Source organism: Protobothrops mucrosquamatus, unplaced genomic scaffold (assembly GCF_001527695.2).
Source record: "Protobothrops mucrosquamatus isolate PMUCROS unplaced genomic scaffold, P.Mucros_1.0 scaffold_252, whole genome shotgun sequence".
NCBI classification, from domain to species: Eukaryota; Metazoa; Chordata; class Lepidosauria; order Squamata; family Viperidae; genus Protobothrops; species Protobothrops mucrosquamatus.
This window is the reverse complement of record NW_015386328.1, coordinates 223,305-244,236: the sequence shown is the minus strand read 5'-3', so window position 1 is coordinate 244,236 and position 20,932 is coordinate 223,305. Positions and strand designations below refer to the sequence as shown.

Here is a 20,932-nt window from a genome sequence, read left to right as displayed (position 1 = left end):
TCTGGGAAGAGTTGCTCAAGCTCCTTGAGTTCTGAAGCACATTTTATCAGGCCCTGACCAGAGCTAAGCACAGCTGTTAAATACAAAGGCTTAAGCCGCATATCTTACTTACTCACCCAGAAGTGCAGCATTGTTTGCCTGATAAAATATGATTTTAAAAGATTTACCTGATTCATAGATAACAAATTACCACAATGGAAACGATTTTATCTAACAACTTTAATGAGATGTAATGAATCTTTAAAACATCAGATCAAAGAAGAAACATACATTTTACATCCTACAGTCATGGTAGGCGTAGGATATAAACTGCAATAGAGTGGGTTGAGTTAAACCAGCAAGTGGGGCAAGTTAAACATGCTATGGAAATATGTCTCAGACATATTTTAGAAAAGTTTTGTTAGGCAAAAGCAAATTCTTACTCATTAAGGCAGTAATTAAAAATTGCAGATGAGATAGTGTCAGTTAGTTCACATCATCTGGATTATTTGGCATTAAGCTCTTAAACATTAAGCTCTCTTTTGTACCAACATTTTAGTTAGCCTACTCAGCTAATCTCCCATGCCTGGGAATAAACCACCAGTGTGTCAAGTACTTAGGATTTTCTTTCAGGAAAGCAAGAAGTCTCCAAACTTTCAACATTTACAGATGCCTTGAAGGCTATTCTGCCTCATCCATCCCTTCAACTTCATACAAACTATAACAGAATTATTTGCTGATAGCCAAACAAATCAAACAATGAAATATCCATATGGCTTGCTTTAAAGGGGCCATTTTTAAGATTATCAAAAGTTTAATTTGTTATGCAGTCAAGTAATGATACTGATTCATATATTAGCTTAGTAAACACTGAAAAAAAGTTATTTAGAAAATGCAACATAGTATTGTTTATCACTGCAATATCATTTCCTTTCAATAAGACAGACAAGAATAATTTATTTTTTTAATTGCAAAATTATCAAGTACATATTAATGATACATTTTTAATACCAATTAACAGAATTGAAACATTCAGTCTGTTGTGATCCTGGGGTAGTGGCTCCACATTTTAACAAGTAGTACCACTAAAAATATACCAAGTCTGAGACAGTGTACTGGAACACACCACACTTATTGATATGCCTCAACGTGACTCTACCTGCCCAACTGGAGGTGACATTGCAGTGAGAGAGAACAGGGAGCATGGTTGGCCTCACCAGACTGCCCAAACACTCCTATTCGTCTGCCATCTTAGCCAATTATGTTTTATGGGAAAACAGCAATGTGGCTTCCCTCATAATTACTACTTAAATATATGCAATTAGTTTTAAATTTGTGGCTGAAGATGAGAGACAGTCATAGATGCAGAAGTAACTGGGAATCTCTGAAGAATATCAGAGGGAACACCCTGGAAAGCTCCAGGCATGTTTGTTAAGCGGAGAGGAGTGCCATGCTGTTCCTCTGAGGCAGGGCTGAGTAGGTGGAAGTCTGCAGGTGTAGAGGGAGTAAAGAACTCCAAAGCACTATTTCACATATTGATGTACCAAAGTAGGTGGCAGCCAAAGGAGAAGGCAAACACTGAGTTCTTTCAAAGGACTGGACAATACCAATTCAAGCTGTCATGATTTCCTAAAACTGTATCCCATACACACCTGCCTAAAACACACCTTGCATACCAAATACAATGGGACTTACTCCTGAATAAAGATTCATAGGACAAACTGCAATTAGATACTTGCCTTAAGAAATTTTCTAATAACACTGTATCTAAACAAGGATCAAGTGATGTTAAAGAGGAAGAAGCAGAAGCCCCAAACCCTGTTTAAGGTTCATACAATGAAAAGTATACATTTGGAAAGCAGAACTGGGTTAATTTGCTGGTTGAATTGCAAGCACTTAAATCCAGGTTTCTCTGGAGACATACTGTAGTTGAAGAGGCTCTCGGCAGTGGGAAACATCTGCCACTGTTCACCCAGCAAGGGATCCTCTTCCATGAGTTGTATTCTGCAGACTAGTGGCCCTCACCAGGGACTGCAGGGGTTTGGACAGTCCCTGAGGTAAGACTCTATATGGCCTTCAGAAACTTCTAGCAGTGTGGTTCCGACTGTCAACTAAATAAGGGAGAAAGTTTCATATAAAAATGTCAGTTTAGCAATATGATAAAATCAAATATTGTTTCAAAATAATAACCCTCTCCTTTCAATGTTTATGCTACATTAGGGCTGTTGTGCTTTAGGATATGTCCGGATAGTAAGATAAGCCCAGAGGAAGGGAGAGAGGCTTTTGGAGGCGGCAGCGTACTCCAGGGGCAAAAAGGAGCGAGGCCCCTTTAAGAAAAAGATGGAAGAGACAGGATTAGGGAAAAAAAAGGAGGCAAGGTTGTCATGCAGGAATACAAGCTAATTTGAGGGCTAATCCACAGAGCTCCATTTCCATCTGTCCTGTTTGCCATCGCTCCCTAGAGACTAAAATGGATGTTCTGAAACTTGAGTTGGCCACGAACAAGGAATGTATATCAGAGGTGGTGACCCTTTGAAGGCTGTATGCAATGAAATTTCATTTTGATGTATGCCAATTGGTGTACATTTAAAGTGACAATAAAGATAATAATAATAATAATAATAATAATAATAATAATAATAATAATAATAATAATAATAATAGATACAGTATATACCTAATTTGCCACAATACAACAAAGCCCTGATTGAAATATGTTTTCATGCCACATAGTGTTTACAGTCACAGTCATGTTTAATGCCTAGTTTTTACTTTAGAAAAAGAAATTGTGTCCCTGGGCCAGAACCACTTCGAGTTAAAATCTTGAGAAAAATTATGAAGATTTGCTTGCCATTACATGACCTTACACAAATTTAAAAAACAGATCATGTGCTAGCTGGACCATGCTAAGCAAATAACGTCCATTATATCACAAAAAAATCAAAAGCAATTAATCAACTGAACAACAAACCCCACTAGATTTGTGGCATTTGTATCTTTGCAAAAAGTAGAACTTATCACAATGGTGAAAAAATGTAATCTTGCATCATCTCAAAGAGATTGTCTATAGATTTAATAGGATTCAGAGTAAATGTTATCTAAGTCATCCAAGGATGACTTCTGAGGCCTAGCTTTTCCTCCTGGAGAAGGAAAGCTGCTCACAGGGGCTTTCAGTGTCACCTGAATCCCAAAAATAGTATGACAGGAAAATAGTGGAATACAGTGATCTTTGGCTGCAAGCATACATGAACATGAGTTACAGACCTGTCAAGGCAAAGAACACACAAACTGCAGCTGGAGTAACAGTTTTAAAACTTTCAGGTCCCTTTTATTGACTTAGCCTTGTGACATTAAGTGACAATCACTGACCTAAATCAATGTGATTCTTCTCTCTCCCTCTCAAAGAGATCAGCAAAAGAAGTGCACGAAACTACATCCTGCCTATCCAATAGTATATCCTTGAACTCTGTTGATTACCCCCAAAAAAGGGGGGGATGTGTCTCCAGTTGCAAACAATTTACTGCCCCAGTTTAAAAGACATGTTCTGCTGTCTCCCATTCTACAACCACATAATGGGTTAAGCAGAACCAAAATGCTCAAAACAATATTTAGTTTAAGAGCAAATGGAACAATTCAAAGGCAGATAGACAAGAATGAATGGAATTCTTTTAGGATGCATCAAACAAGGAGTTAAAAGTTTAGACAGCCAGTTTTGTTAATGCACCAGGTTAGCAACTGGGAGACAGTGAGTTCTAGTCCAGGGCTTTTCAACCTTTTCACCCATTGTACCACTTTTAGGATATGGCAACATCCGAGTACCACCAGTCGCCTAGCAAGGTGTCAAAAACTTGATGACCCCCCCAAAAAGGAAAAAAGTGATAAAGTACAGGTAGTCCTCGACTTACAACAGTTCACTTAGTGACTGTTCAAAGTTACAACGGCACTGAAAAAAGTGCCCCCCAAGCCACAGCCGAGCAAGACACCTGCCTGCCCACCCGGCCGCGCTCTTCCTCCTGTCCGAGGTTTTCATTGTGAGCATTTCTGTTGAGGACTGGCCACGGGGGTGGGGTGGGGGGTATTTGGTTTTTATTCCCCCCCCCCCCGTCTGCTGGGTGGTTGCAGCAGGTTTTGGTCACTTCACATGACCCTGGGACACTGTGACTGTCATAAATATGAATCAGTTGCCAAGCATCTGAATGTAAATCACAAGATCCTGGAGATGCTGCAACATTCCAGCTGATTGGCGCTTCTTCTGAGCTCAGCAGAAGCCCCAGGATCAGTGCCGCTTTCCAGCTGATTGGTGCTTCTTCAGGGCTCAGCAGAAGCACCAGGATCAGCGCCGAGCTCCAGCTGGAGCCTGGCGCTGATCCTGGCACTTCCGCTGAGCCCTGACAGCCCTGCAGCTCCAGCCATCTCTTGCTCAGGCTTCTGCGGTCTTGCCATCGGTTCAGCTCATTCCCCTCCCCTGCTACTTTTTCTAGGATGGTCGCGTACCACCTGCCAGGTGCCAATGTACCACAGGTGGTACCCGTACCACTGGTTGAAAAGTCCTGTTCTAGTCCCTCCTTAGCAAGGGTGTGGGTGACTTTGGGCCAGTCATTCTCCCTCAGCCCAACCCATCTCACAAGGTTGTTGTTGGGGAAAATAGGAGGAGGAGGACTATTAGATATGTTCCTTGCCTGGAGTTGTTTATAAAAATATAAAGGTGAGGTATAAATAAAAATAAAATAAACAATGTTACCTTGTTGAGCATAGGCTTTGTGGAGAGAACGTTGTATAAATCTGATAATGCGATTTTCTGTTAAGGAAGGGAAAAGAGTAAAGATTAAAACCAAAAATTAAAAGTTCTGTTTTAATCTTTAGAGTAGCTGTAGTACAGAATATTATTAACTAATCTCTGATTTCAGCAACAAGTGTCCCATCCTAAATGATTTTTGCATCATAGACAGAGTCAAAAATCTGCTTTGAGATGTTGTCATCCAGTCAGCTGTAGATTAAACAAATAGTTCTAGGCTTGTGACTGTTTGAGTTTATTGTGTCAGTCAAACTCAAGGTATTTTAGCTGAATTTTAGAATGAAAATTATTTCTATTAACCATATTGTTTGCATTCAATACATGAGACTAATTCATTATTTGTTAAACAAGACAAGAACTAGCCATGCCTAATACAAGATTCAGTCCTGTGATAGACATGGCTAGTTCAAATTTGTAGTTTGTTAAAAAAAAACTTGCTTTCCTTTCTAACCTCTTGTCCCTTGCATGTTTTAGACATTCAGTTGTTCCACAAAAACATGTCAGAAACTCATAAATCATGCATTGTCATTACATTATAATTCCAGTCAACAAGATAACGAAGTATAGTTTAAAACTAGTTTACTGCCCTAAAACAAACTAGAAGAAAATATATGTTTCTTAGGATTGAACTAGGGACTATAAACTATGATCTATAAGTAAAATAGAAGCCATATTTTAATTTAGTGCAAACATGCTATATCAAACATGGTTATGTTGCGGTACATTTGCTGACTATATGGAACAACTGTTACAAACATCAGCTGTTCTTTTAATGGTACTTCTACGTTCCATCTTGACACCAGCTTGCATAGAGAATCAAATTAATGGCTTTAGTTCTACGCATAATTATCTTTCCTATTACACAGAATTACCTCTTGACCCGTTTGATTCACACAATTAATTGCAGGGTTTCTCCGGTCATCTATAATAAGTGGAGGCTTCCAGGGGTCATAATTGGTTTGTACAAGAAACCAGTTGCCTTTCTTTGTATCCAAACTTGAAATAAAAGATAAATATTAGCATTTTCTACCAAAGATTATGACATGATATTTCTAAAATATTAGCAGCTAAATTCAAGATTTTTCTTAAAAAGTACATCCCAAACAATTCTCTCATAGAGTTAGAAACATTTCGTCTTTAAAAAGAAAACTTAAAACTATTAAAGCACAGCTGATGTAATGAGATTGAAAACAAATACAAAAACTGGCTAAAACCACCTCCTTTATTGCATTGTAAATATCAACATGGCTTTTTTAACACATGCTATTGCAGGCAATAGTGATATTTCCCTTAGTGGCCATACTTACTACTTAATGTTTAAAGCTGCACTTCGAGAACGTGTAATAATGCAACCCTCATCCAATTTGTTTCCCCCTAGTATGAAGTAAGCTGGAGCCAGCAGCTTTGTGTTGGCCAATTTATCCTTTGCCTCTTCGTAACTATATGCAACAAGAGAAACAACGTAATGATTACAAGAAGCAGACGTGACATGCACATTATAAACAAAGTGCTCCGTACACAGCAAGGATAGGAAATATGTTTGTGGAGGCTGTGTGCTACACATCCTTCTATTATTTTCAGCATAAGACTGTGAAAGTGGCTGTTTAATGGGCTTTCTCTTTGTTTTCCCAGCAAAAACTAATGGGAAAAAGTGATTACCAAGTCATTAGTACTTGTAAGTTTCAGTAGCATGATTTGGGCGATGGGGAGAGACGAGATACCTATACCCAGGGATCTAATAATCTCTGACCAGTTTGGGAATGTACCATGTAGAGCAGTGTATAAGAATAAATAAATGGATGGATGGACAGAGATATATTGTTCTACTGCAAAAGACAAAGAAAGGGGAAAGACAAGTTGCATTGTCTTGTTCCCAAGAAAACAGGCAAGAAGCAAAGAGATACTGAAAAACTTTCAAGTAGCTTTACCAAACTTGGAATCTACCAGAAATATTAGTCATTCTCAGTGTCACTTCTAGGAATGGCAGTTTTATGTTATCTGGAGGACATAGTTACAGCATGGCTAATTTAAAAAGGATTAGAACCATGGCAACTGATGGTAAGAAAGCCACAAGGGTACAAATAGTAGATTCTCTTTATAACACTTCCTCTGGTCCGTCTACTAGTAGAGCTCCCATGACGTAATGTGCCTCTAATGTGGTTTTTTGGCTGCCAATAGAATAATGGGAAAGATGGTTTCTCCTATTTTCCCTTTCTTCTATGACAAATAATTATACTGCTATTCGGATGCAGCAATGAAGATCAATCAGAATAAAAAGGGGAAGTAGAATTTGATCACAAGATCAACATGTGATTGTGTACAAGTCAGAAAATATGACTCAAGCCAACCATGATGTGTTGGTTGTATTCACTATTGTCCTAAAAATAAATCAATGGATATCTACATTTACATGTTAACAAAATAATGCTTAGCACCATCCGATTATAGTCCTACATTGAAAAAGAGGTGTCAGATGTCCAAACAGGCTTTAGAAAAGGCTGAAGAACACAAGACATCATTGCTGTTGCAGGTGAGATAATCGAGAAAGCCAAAGAATATGAAAAAGAAGATGCTATGTGCTTCATTGATTATAAAAAGGCCTTTTGCTGTGTTATTCATGTCAAGTTGTGGAATGTGCTCAGAAAAATGGGAATCCCAGAAAAGCTCATTGTTCTCACAAGAAACGTAACAGTATGTACAGGTCAGGAAACCACAGTTCAGACAAAGCATAATGAAACAGACTGGCTAAAAGTTGGCAAAGGAGTTTGATTTTCCCCTTATTTATCCAACCTCTATACAGTGGAACCTTGGAACTTAACTGTTTTGAAACTTATCGAATTTGGTACTCAATGCATTTTCATGAGAAAATTTTGTCCCGATGCTCATCATTTGTTTGTACTCAATGCACAAGCTAGAACATGTCAGTGTTGGCTGCCTTATGACTCACTTCTTTATTCCTTATGGGAAAAATATGTTTGGTACTCATCGCGCCTCCTGGAAGCTATTAACTATGTGTACCGAGGTACCACTGTACTGAATATCTATTAAGGGAAGCTGGATTGGAAGAAGAATGTGGTTTTAAAATTGGAGCAGCAAACTTTAATAACCTGTGCTATGCTGATGACATGAACCTTGATAGTCAAATACACAAAAGATCTATAAGCTTTAGCAATAAAAGTCAAGGAACACAATAAAAATGGGACTAAAATTATATTTAAAGAAGACAAAACTAATGCCAACAAGTAGAACAAGCAGCCTTAAAATTGAAAATAAAGTTATCAAAGTGATTGAATTATCAAATTATCCTACTTTGGACATCTTATGTGAAGACCTAGCTCTTTGGGGACAATGCTAATGCTTGAAAAGATGGGAAGAAAGAGAACTCTAGGAAGAGTAGCAGCAAGATTGATGGATTTCGTTACAGTGCTGATGAATGCAACCTAACAGATTAAGTAGGGGACAGACTGTCATGGAGAAAATCTATTTCTAGATTTGCTAGGAGTTTTCAATTTTTTTAAAATAATCATTATCTACATAAGCAAAATGATTCATAACTTATCTTGTGCACTATCCTAATTTTTGGAAAAAAAACTGATAACAAAATCCCACATGGTTAACTTTGCAGAAACATAAAACAGTATTAGTTGCAACACCAATATATAGTCACATCTGCTGCTTCACTGCTTAAGCAACTTTTGAATATTTTGATTAAAGAATTTCACATAAGTAAAAAATAATGAAATTATACAAAACGAAATTTAAAAAGAAAGATTAAAAAGTGGAAAAGAGTGCAAGCAGCAAATAAAATAAATGGTTTCTGAGCTACTTTACAGCAGTTACAGAACAATTAATTATTTTGAACTGCTTAAGCATCTAACATGTTACCTTGTGCCGTTTTCCAACACAGTTCTGATGAGAAAACTCATCCACCAACCATCCCTCTTGCCAATAAGCCACTCTAAGATTCCTGTAAAAGATCCAGAGCTTTAATTCTATTCAGTTACACCTCATCTTTTGAATCTTAACTCAGACATAATTGATAATCTAAGGGATTTAGCTCTTAATAAAATGACTCTCTCTTGATATTTTCCTTTAGACAAGAGCAGTTCATTAGGGGTACTCACCAATGTAACCTCCATCAAGACTGAATCGCTCGTTCATGGTTAATGTAAACAAGGCCTAAAACAGAAGCCAATTAATGCAATACTTTACTTGAATAAAATAAATTCATTTCTAATATTTTCATATCTAATGAAAAGGAGCACTACATGACTAGCAGACTTCCTATTAGAGAGCTCTGGGCTCCACTATTTATATATACTATGATTCTATTAATAAATCATTTTAAATCAGAGGTGTCCAACCTCGTTAACTTTAAGACTTGAAGATTTCAACTCCCATAATTCCCCAGCCAGTCAATTCTGAGAGTTGAAGTACACAAATCTTAAAGTTGCCACGGTTGGGCACCCCTGCTTTAAACCATCATATGATCCTTTGATATGGCATAAAACACTGAATCCATCCTTGTGACTATAAGCAATGAGTTCTGGCTTGCAATGATGTGCAAACCAATTATAAATTATGCAATAAGGCACAATTAAACAAACCACGGTTCACCATGATTGTGTACATAGCTTTGCACACAATGGACTAAATCATACATAAATGCTGGTTCATAATCTAATGTGCTATGTGACACCAGCCTCAATTAATTGTAAACCATAGTTTGACATAGCAAACTGTGTGAATTCAGACAATGAGGGTTGCTTAAATAAGGAAATTATACCTTAGGATATTTATTATATGTATGTGTGCAAGAGCGTCATTGGATTAACATGATTAACGTGTTAATCCAATCATACCTTGTTTAATTGTGGTTCACTAGTAAGCTAAAACTGGCTCATCTACCCAAACCCAAAGCCATTGTTTACAAGTTCACAGTTCAAAGAATGTGCCAATCCCAAACCATCAATAAACTTGAAGCAATAAACTGTGTGAAATTAGTTAGAAATTCTCATGACAGAGGTCAGACAGATGCTTGAGCCTCATAGTGCCTTCACAGGGGCTGCAAAATGATTGTGCCATTAACTCGCTGTCAACTATTCTGATTTGTTACACCAGTTAAGATTACCAGAACAGAGAAAAGAGAAAAATTGGAAATGTCATGTTTCTTTCAAAATTATTCATGTAAATAATTCTTCAGAACAGGGAAGGGTGTTTCTGATTCAAAAAGAAAAATGAATTTGGATCAAGCCTGACATTTAGAGGAATACTCAACAATTGAACCATTTTTCCATCTCACTGCCCAAACTGCAGAACATCAAGCTGAAGCAAACATATTTATATAACATTAAGTATGCCTATTTTGTTTTTTCTTGTGCATGAGGCGCTTCCAGTGGCAGCCTGGATTGTAGAAACTTGCAGGATACAAATTTCATTTCCTAATCAAACTATATGTCAAATAAATATACTTTGTGAATAAAAAATGCAACCCAAGAAAGTTTTAGGCCAAAATTAATCTCTTCATCTCTCCAATCATGTAATATTTGGTCTGATTTGCTCTGTTTACCTTTGTAGAACTCAAGCACAAAAGGTAAAATGATTGATTTTCATATATGTTGCAGTAAATAAACAGGCAAAATAAGAGCATATCCTTTTTCAGATATTAAAAATTTGCACACTTTATGCTTTGCAAGTTCTGTGGCAGGCTTTGGCTGTCAGTCACAAAAAAGAGAAACCGGGTACCTGCCCGCCCAAGTTTAAATATGTTCAGGTTGAGAGTAATAAATTATGATATTTCTGTACTATTAAGATCAGAATGCCATTTACATTGTATAGATCAGGGGTCTGCAACCTTGACAACTTTAAGACTTATGAAAGTTGTCAAGGTTGCAGACCCCTGGTATAGATCAATAAATTGATCAATGGATACTTACTGGTTTAACTCCAGATATAATTCCAACATAGCCAGCAAAATTTGCAGATTTAAATACTGTTTTATTGTTTTTCTGAAAATCCAATGATACCATTATTGGCTTCAGCTTCTGCGTTGTGTGCCAGGAACTATTTTGTACATCCCACCTACAATTAAATATAGGAAATAAATATATATTCAAAACTATATGGAGTCCTTTCTGGCAGCTTCATTCAATAGAAAAACTTAACTATTTAGTAATCTATGTGCTGCTCACTTAACAAGGACTACATAACATCTGAGTTTCACCTTTTGGTCAAAGCTATGGAAATCGGAGTTTTTTTCTCTCTGGTCAAGATCAGTCAATATTTGCTAGCTTCATGTTTCTTTATGAGAACCAGGGATATAGTATCACCCCCGTTAATCTTCACAACAGGGTGGTCTATAAATCTTAATTTGGAAATATCACAGAAGAATCTTTCTTCAAATTCCTTGATTCATAAATAGTACATTCAAAGTTACTGGTAGAGGATCCAAGGTCTCTAAAATTTTCTCCTATCCTAAGTTTAACTAGAAGATTGTGATTGGTCTACATCAGGGGTGTCAAACTGCCGGCCCATGGGCTGGACACGTCACGCGGAAGCTGCACCCACCTCATTGCCGGCAATGGCAAAACAGTCCCGATATGTTGTGTGACGTCACGTAACGTCGCAAGTTTGACATGTCTGGTCTACATAACTAATGATCTTGATGCCTGAATTAGGATTTGAACCTCCATCTCCTTAATCTTAATATGTCACTCTAACCATCAGCTCTGATCTAACCCTCACAGTTTGAATGGGTTTATATCAGTATAATATATTCAACAACTTGTTCAGCTTAACAAAAATTACTATGTAGAACAGCATGTGTTTGTCACTTTTTTTTCTCCACTAGTCAAGTGTAACATCCGTCTCACTAGTTAATGGAAAAGTTTGCATACATTGTTAGCTTCCTCATCCCATTCAGTCTTGTTTTTCATTAACACTGAATTTTACTCCGAGCACTAAATCTTAAAATTCTTCTATGCTGTGTAGAACATAATGCTCTGGCTAACTCTATTGAGAAAGATCAGGACACCCTAGTGCCTTGTTAATTGTTAATATCAAAACAAAACAGGATGTAATCTGCCATGACAGATTAAAAAACAAAAAGTACATATGAAGATAGGATGTTCTGTAAAATTTATGGTGACCTTCCAGTTTTATACCCAGCATTAAGTAAATGTATAAACTGTTACTTGCATCTCTGAAATTGCAAATACTGGCACTGATATTTTTGCTATTAGACATCAAATTCTCGGTAATGTGTAGGGCCCAAAACAAAACTAATCCTCAATTTCAGTTCACATGTAAATAAGAGATTCAACATGCATTGTCAAGTAATTTCAACAAGACATGGCCTTAAAGAAAAATGGAAAATATCACTATGCTGAAGATACAAATAATACTAACATTCAGAAAGAAGTATAATCATCTTGCAGCTATTACATACCCAAGAAACAGTCCAAAATCAAGGTTTCTAGCATGGTATAGCTTTCCTGATTAAAAACAAAACAAATTTGAAAAAATGTTTAATCGTTAATTATTTACTCAATTTTGAAGGCCAACTATCTCAGCAAATAATTCTGGGGGCAGCAAACAATATTATAAAATAAGTTAAAAACAAATTCTCCTCATAAATACAAAAATTAAAATATCTAGCTGATGAGGGAGATATCACTATTGATGGTTGTTAACACAACCAGGAGATGAGACCTTTCACACCCCTTGGACCCTGGGCCTGGGCACAGTACCAGGCCTTATTGCCTTAGTATAAGTCAGGGGTCGGCAACCTTAAACACTCAAAGAGCCATTTGGACCCGTTTCCCACAGAAAAGAAAACACTGGGAGCCACAAAACCCTTTTGACATCTAAAATGAAGATATATATCATTTTTTATCTTTATGCTATGTATAAAAAAACTATAGTGTGTTGCATTTATGAAATCAATGAACTGCTATAAAGAAAACAAATTTTTATTTCTGCATGCAACAAAAACATTTTAAACTCCAAAAAAAAAAAGACGATGGGTCGAAGGTTACTTTCAAATAAAATACTCAATGTCTATTTGAGTCCTCCTCGTATTTATGAAATGAAAAGCCGGTGCAAACTATAAAAACTACAAATAGAAAAATAGAAAAGAAAAAAATTGCGGGGGAAAAAAAAGAAAAGGGCAGGAGAAAGAAAAAAAAACTTTCTCCTTCATTCCAACATTTATCTACTATCTTTAAATACAGCATAATTATCCCCATCCCTCATCTCTTAATTAAAAAAAAATTTTAATTGACTGCATGCTGCAACCGAGCTGCTGCCAAAAAGGTCACCCCCATTTCTCCTCTGCCACTTGCCCTTCCTGGAACTGCCTCAGGCACTCTCTAGCTGGCCTCCTGCGGATGAGGCAGTGGCATCCCGACTGCGGGAGATGGAGGAGCCCCGCTGGGCGGAGGCACTACCGAAGAAGCGGGACCCGGGCGAGGTGGAGCGAGGGAAAGGCAAGTGGGCCGGGGAGGGAGCAGGTGCCGCAGGCATCGTGCTGCTAGCAGAAGGCGGCTCTGCTGCAAGCGGCAGAGGGGAAATGGGGGTGGCCTTTTTGGCAGCAGCTTGGCCGCAGCGTGCAGTTAGACTCGCTCGCCAGGCTGCCAGCTCCAAGTGCTTAGCTAGCAGGCAGTCTGTTAGTCTGAAGGAGTTGCCCCGGGTCCCAGGCTAGACGTTGGGAGTGAGCCCTGCCTGCTCCGTTTGCTGCCTCTGCTTGCCTTCAATGCCAGCGTAATGCTGCTTTATCTGCGTATTCCGATCGCAGCTATTTTGGCTACAGCCTGGGCACCTTGGCGAGATACAAAGCAGTTGGTTGAAACCTGCAAGAAGACGGAGGTCCAGAAGGTCCGCAGCCTTAAAGCCCCCAGAGAGAGAGAGAGAGAGAGAGAGAGAGAGAGAGAGAGAGAGAGAGAGAGAGAGAGAGAGAGAGAGAGAGAGAGAGAAGGGAAGCGCAAGTGCCTCTCTCTGTCTCTGTCTCTGTCTCTGTGCAAATGGTGGAGGACTGGGAGCCGCAGTAGAAGGCTAAAAGAGCCACATGTGGCTCCAGAGCCACAGGCTACCGACCTGTGATATAGGTAATCCGCAAATTACAACCATCCATTTAATGAATGATTGAAGTCACAACGGCACTGAAAAAAGTATGGTGCGTTTTGCAATCGACGAGTCGTTATTTTGTCAAGGCTGCTGGTGTTTCAAGTGGTGCTTCATATGTTTTGAGATTGCATTCTCAAATGAATCACAATAGCTATGCATTGCCTACCTGTTTTGTCTTGAGCTATTATGGATGTGCACACTGTGAAGATCTCGTAGAAGATGTTGAACACAACAACATCACCTGTACAATGGGAGAGCAGAAGATTATTGAATTTTCAATAAAATATATAGACAAATGTGTACAAACCGAAGCAAGAAATATAATCTGGCAACACTAATCAAAGATGGCTCTAGATTATAGGTAGAAAAATAATAACAAAAAATAACTTATAAACTGTCAAAAATGTTGAAAAGGCATACAAGAAATCTGTGCTACTCCTTTCTCTAATTTTGAGAATGATTAGAAACTACATAAGATACTATTTCATACAATATTTATCTGCCTATAAAAAGAATTTATAAACCTTATCTGATGTTACTTTTAATTTGCATGTGTTCATAAATTGTCTAGCATGCCTTTCTAGAACTAGTATGCCTTTCTAAATTATTTTGCAATTTATGAAAAACAAGGAAAAAGGTTACAAGGTAAAGGAGATCAGATATTCCAATACATGAAGTTAAATGCTTTAAACATTATGCTTCCTGCATGAAAATTAGAAAAAATATAATGCACATTTGACTTCATTCAGTGTTTGGCGGCTGATACTTAATGGAAGTAATTAATGGATTAGCATTTCTTCATTTGAATTAATTATCTGATTTTATGCATATTTTCTAGTGCATGCAGATTGTACAACTGGGCACTGAAGATCCATGCCTTTGCTGGAACCTCAACACAGATTGTTGGAGTAGCTAAACTGTGGCAACAAAGGAACCTATATATTTGAAAGTCAAATACTATACGGATATGGAAATTACCTAAAGGAACATCAATAGCAGAAGCAATGCCTTTTATTTCTTCATTGAAAGGATAGGGAAGGGTAGAACATAACCAACCCTAAAATGAAACCACGAATTAATTAGTTAGATTTGACAAATTATGATATATGCTAAAAAAACCTCAACTTTACTTTTTCACTCAGGGTAATTTGCAGTAGACAATTTATGGCTCCTGAACATCTTTTTCTGCAGCTGCTATTTTACTGATAAAATTACATGTGTGTTTTCTCACAGGTTCAGGCAAGAAATACAAACATTGTACTCTAAGCTAGAATACATTTAACACAAACACAAATCAATGATCCCTCCTCAATTCACTCACCATACATTAAAAAAAATACTACCCCTTGCCATATCTGTCATGTTCTTCCACCCCTAATGTACTTCTGCCTGCCTACTGCAGTCCATTTTGAAAGTTAAGCACAACCGCCACTCATGGAAAGATAGTCTAATCCAGTATAAAAAAAGTCTAAGGAACCACTCATATGATTTAATATCATTCATTGGTAGAAGTACTGCAATTATTCTTTCTTTGTTCTTTAGATATCATAGAAAGAACCAAGACCAACACTGTTGTGTTTCAGAATAGTTGAAATTGCTGAAAAATTATAAACTACAATACATCTTTCTTTTGCTGTTATTTCATTAATTACAACGTCTGAATCTCTGAAAAATGTTCACATAAGGATGATAAAGAACAGGAATAAATAAACTCCTGCCGAAAACAATGAAGCCAGTCATTTGGCTACGGACTTTCAAGGACAAGTCAACCAAAGAAATATGAAAATACTTTATTTCTAGGAAACCAAAACTGCTGAAAGTTTGAAACTCTACATGGTTGTCTTTTTCTTTGAATCCAGCAAGTCAGTTGAAGACCATCTCAAACCTACAATAAAATATTATTTTATAAAGTAACATATTGCACTCTTTAGTAAGAGCCTTCACTTCTGTTTCAAAAGAAAATGTCACAGTAGGAAAATGGAAGAGAGAGATTTTATGATGGCTAAATACGTGGAGCCAAATGATTTTAAGTATGCAGTTTAAAGCTCATACTGGGCTTGTCAAGTTTATCTTTCCCTTTTCTATTCTCCTTCATTATCTTGGTGCAGAGGTTAGAATGCAATATTGCAGGCCAACTCTGGTCACATTGCCAGGAGTTCAATTCCTTCGATCCTGACCGGTTCAAGGTTGACTCATCCTTCCATCCTTCCAAGGTCGATAAAATGAGGACCCAGATTGTTGGGGGCAATATGCTGACTCTGTAAGCCTCTTAGAGAGTGCTGTAAAGCACTGTGAAGTGGTATATAAGTCTGAGTGCTATTGCTATTTTGGCCGCCCAAGTTGTTATGTTAACTCCCATAACACTGCACATGCTGGGAGTACAGTAGTGATAATGGATGAGATCATTAAATAATTAAATCTCATGTTTTAAAATGAAGCAACTAGACAATTCCTTCTAATTTCAGTTATACTGAAACCAATAGAAGCAGGAAAATCCAATAAGAGACCCCACATTAAAATACTGGAACATTGAATGACATTAACATTTTCAGGTATACAATGTTAATGGAATATTAAAAAATGCTTTTGGTTATTTTATTTATTTTCATGCATTTCTCTACATCTATATTCCTCCTCCCTCTGCAAAAAAAACCCCGTCATTTTGGAGTGCATCATAATGCACTCATCGATGGAATTGTCCCTAATTAAGTTTCAGTTTTGTGCCTCAGTTGGAAAAAAGAACCCACTTTGTTGTATAGAACATGTCCAGACTATTCTGTCTGGCTACTCTAGGCTGGGCCAATGAACAATGACACCTGGTACCACTATTGTTAGTTGGTATAATGCACCAATAGATAATCAGACTGGATTATTCTTTTATGTTCCAAGCAAGAATTAGCAAATTTGGGGTACTTATGAGCCTTGCACTCTGGAAAATCTACTGTACTCATTAAAAACCATTCGATTGCCTGAAAAAGTAATCTTATTTTGGGCGGAAGAGGCACTATATTTACTGGTTGAGATTATATTCTTAAACAGCAAGTCACATATATAATTATTAATAAGTCTCCATCCACTGGTATAGTCTTTCATTCATAAGTAGTAGCTAAAATGTTATACTTGATTTAATTTTTTAATTTCTTCTCGAAACTAAACATAAAAAATATACTCACCATTTTTGACTCCATAGATGCTATGAATTTCTCATTAGGGATGAATGTCAATACAATATCTTTAATAGTCTTCATTACAATCCGTAACTACAAGAGTGTAAGAAAAGACAAGAGATTAACTTATGTTGACGGAATGGAATGCAAGATCCAATTAAATGGAAATATATCAAACTTTATAAAGAAGTGCAAAAAATAATGTACAACAATTTACAAAACTGCTGATCTATTGTTACATAGGCACTTTGAACCTTCATTTTGTGTAAATAAAAAAGCTTTGAAGTGGGAATCTATTCACATTCCTGAACATCTTTCATTGCCTCATTTCAACCTGGAAAGTGACAGTGAGGGGTGCAAAGGGTGATATTGGAAGGCACCCGTATTTTTGCTACATGGTCATACTTACTCACAATGCCTGTTTTGTGATAAGGCCAACTTAATTCTTTCTGCTATGTTCCTTACCTCATTTTTTTTTTCACGTACCACTTGGACCCATCTCTCCCTTGGTGGTAGGTCAAGGTTTATGACATATTCAGGAAATATTCCTTTATACCTGAAAAAAAGTGAATTTCCATAAATTTCCAAATCAAACTGTTACATATAAACTGCTAATTTTATTATCTATTATTTCTTATACTATCGTCCCAATTACTTTAGCTGTCTAGCTTTAATTCATCAATATTTAAGACAGGTGCATCTTATATAAAACTTGGAGTGATTTCTCTAATGTTTATTGAAACAGGCACATATTGTTTTCTGTCTTGACAAACTGTTATTTCTAAAGAGAATTAATTAGAACTACTCTCTAATCCCACCAGATGTGAGATTGAGATGTGAGATATGTGTTTTCCAGATATACAGAATCACAATTGTAAGTCATGCTGTTAAGTGGGTCACCATGTGATTATGTTCAATTTTTCACCCATTTTGGAGTGGCTAAGTGAATCACCACAAGCATTAAGTGAATCCATTGGCCAGTAGACATTTTTGTCAGAAACTGAAAATAAACACCAGTTTCTGGCAAAAAAAAGCATTGTAAATTGTGGTCACAATACCACAGGACTCTGCAAACAGCCACAAACATGGGCTGGTTCCTAAAAATCCAAAATGCAACCACATGACGGGGGGGGGGGGGTATTGGAATTTCCAATTGTTGCTAAGCAACTGGTCATAAATCAAGGACTACTTCTATCAGATATGTTTATTATGCAATACATGATGATCCTAATTTTCTTTGTAACACTACCATAATTCTGATATAGTACAAACAGTTCAAGATTCCTATCTAACTAAACCAGGTTCTCTTTATATCTGCAAATATCAGAAGAATTGTTAGTAAGTTACATACGTTGGTCCAGCTGGAGGATATTCATGTATTCTGCAATCTTCAGCAAACTGGGAGTAAAATAAGAGCCTTTTTAAGAAGCTGCATTTTTATATAAGTGAAGTACAAAACGCTTATAGAGTCCTTGCAATTTCTGCTGTTGTAATAAGAAAAAAGGAAGTGTAGGTTCAATCCTACACACAGTGCAAGAATTAAGTCATGTAGGCCTCAGTGTATTTTACTTTGTGTTGTAAAACTGGTCCTTTTTGATGCATAAACCTTTATATACTGTACATACATACTGTATTGGAAGTCATAAAGTTGGAAAGTTTTTTACTGTATGATGTGGACTAATTCAAACAACTACTAATAGAGGCACTGGGAGACCTTTGAAGTTCTGAAAGTTTTCCTTTCCATCCTTTAGTAGCTGAAGAGAGGATTAGAAAAAAGCTACTTTGGCTATAAATTAGGAAGAGCTTTCAGTTTGTCTGAGTTGGAGACTTATAATTGATTTAAACAGGGATAAACAACTATAGCTTCCCAAATATGCAATACAACTACCACAATCATTTGCTACCATAGCTAGTAAAATAAATGTAGAAGTACAAATCTTCTGGAGCCAGCAGGCTCTTCTTATTTAAACAATAGGTTTGGTATTCTTTTCTAAAACTAGGATCATTAATTGTACTAGAATTTTCTCAAAAATTAACTAGTGTTCCCCAACACTAGGTACAACTAAAATTAATGTAAATTATAAAATATAAAATCAAAAGATAAACTTCCTTTTTGGAATGTGCTAGAATAATTTTATGTCAACATTATCTTTTCTTAGAATAATTATTGCAACAGAGCTACTCACTTTAAAGATTATCCTTATAAGCTTATATCCACTAAATCAGTGTTTACGTTTTTGAATATTTGTGTTAAAAAACATACATTCATGAACATTTCAATAATGTGAAATCTGGAATTTCTATGACCCAACCACAGTAAGAAGTGATAATATCAGATCTGGCAGAGTAATTGCCAAAAGTCCCTCTCTGAAGGAGATGGGCAGTTAAAAAAATATGAAATATAAATAAAATAATTTATGCTTTAATCTTTCCCTTTATGAAGAAGCAGACTTACCTAACAAGACTTGATGGATTAGCTCCATACAGGTATATATTGGTGTATATGTGAGAACACAAAATTGTATAGATGAGAACACGAGTTCAGTTTATAGGTGAGAAAATGAGTTCAGTCTAATATCATAGTAGATTGTAGTGAAGCTTGTTTGAATGGACTGCAGCTACTTAAAAATATATTTAGATCTTTTAATCATTTATATATTTCTATAAACATATCTAGTCTAGTCTAGATATCTAGACTACCTCGTAACCTAGTCCTTTCCAAATTATTAAGGATTTCTTTCATTTCCATGATATAAAATCCCTACCACCTAAGTGAAGGTATTTAAGGCAATATGTTAATTAAGATACTATGTTAAACAGAATAAGGCTAATTTATGCATAGTTTGGCAAGATATCTAAATTATTGCCAATTAAACAGAAACAGATTCTACTTTGAGGGCCTCCAGCACTAGCCCAAAAGCTTGGAAGAATAAATCTTTGGTCATGGTGACAGACTGAGATTGGATCCTGCAACGTTATCCTGGGACATATATAATTTCCTGTATAATTTCTTTCCCATCAGTAGCTTCCAGAATTTTTTCTTGACTTTCCAAGTGCAAACCTGATGTGACATAGAGGGGGTTGGTAGGACAAGATAATCACTTTCCATGAATGAAGCTGTGCAAAGAACCGTATTAAATAAATTCCTCTTGGACTGCATTTAGTCAGAGGATGTGTCCCCCTCAAATGTATATTAAATTCATTAAATGTATTTATTAACTTCATTAACAAAAACCAGAAATGTGGCAGTAGAAGTTAGAATGAAACAGTATAAAAGGTTTTTTTAAAATGCAATATTATGTAGATCACATTCACAGAAATATTCTGCTCCTGATAATATGTGCACCTCTAAATCCACTGAGAAACCAAAAAACAAAACAAAACCCATAGGTCTTGAAAAGTATCATTCAACTAGATTACGCAGCTAAATTAAACACAATGATGACAACAGTTTAAGCTTGGACTTTTTCAGGCAACCCAGTAAACATTTAAAAATAAAATCAAATACACATGAAAGAATCTTATTAGTTTTATCTTCTGTGGGAAAAGAAAATCAGGCCTGGGCATCTTTTCTCTGTAGGCAGTGAAAAACAACTTTCTGTGCAACTTTCTATTTAACTATGCAATGTTAAATAGTAATGTGGTAATCTTCCCATTTCATGATCTACTTCAATGATATTCATTAGCAGAAATGCAAAAATTTAGTTTCCTGTGCTGCACCTAAGAATATATTAGGATGGGAATTTTATGATGTTGAGAAACTGCACAATCAGGGCATCTCTTACGGCAAAGGTAACGTACATGTTTATTAAAAAGGGTACAAAGCAGTTATTGCTTCAACATTTGCAGGTGTAACAACATGAAAGGG

At 36.6% G+C, this 20,932-nt stretch overlaps 1 protein-coding gene across 1 annotated transcript in view; it reads right to left on the bottom strand.

Moving 5' to 3' along the window:
• Positions 1–202: 202 nt before the first annotated feature.
• Positions 203–20,932, bottom strand: part of ASAH1 (N-acylsphingosine amidohydrolase 1) — a 24,340-nt gene continuing 3,610 nt past the window's right edge. The window contains exons 2-14 of the mRNA XM_015830869.1: positions 18,416–18,462; positions 17,530–17,620; positions 17,071–17,157; positions 14,876–14,954; positions 14,064–14,138; positions 12,222–12,267; positions 10,711–10,855; positions 8,899–8,953; positions 8,660–8,741; positions 6,082–6,213; positions 5,647–5,770; positions 4,721–4,777; positions 203–2,090 (exon numbers count right to left, since the gene is read on the bottom strand). Of these exons, the coding sequence (XP_015686355.1) occupies positions 2,001–2,090; positions 4,721–4,777; positions 5,647–5,770; positions 6,082–6,213; positions 8,660–8,741; positions 8,899–8,953; positions 10,711–10,855; positions 12,222–12,267; positions 14,064–14,138; positions 14,876–14,954; positions 17,071–17,157; positions 17,530–17,620; positions 18,416–18,462 (1,110 nt within the window). The 3' untranslated portion in view covers positions 203–2,000. The remainder of the gene's footprint in view (positions 2,091–4,720; positions 4,778–5,646; positions 5,771–6,081; positions 6,214–8,659; positions 8,742–8,898; positions 8,954–10,710; positions 10,856–12,221; positions 12,268–14,063; positions 14,139–14,875; positions 14,955–17,070; positions 17,158–17,529; positions 17,621–18,415; positions 18,463–20,932) is intronic.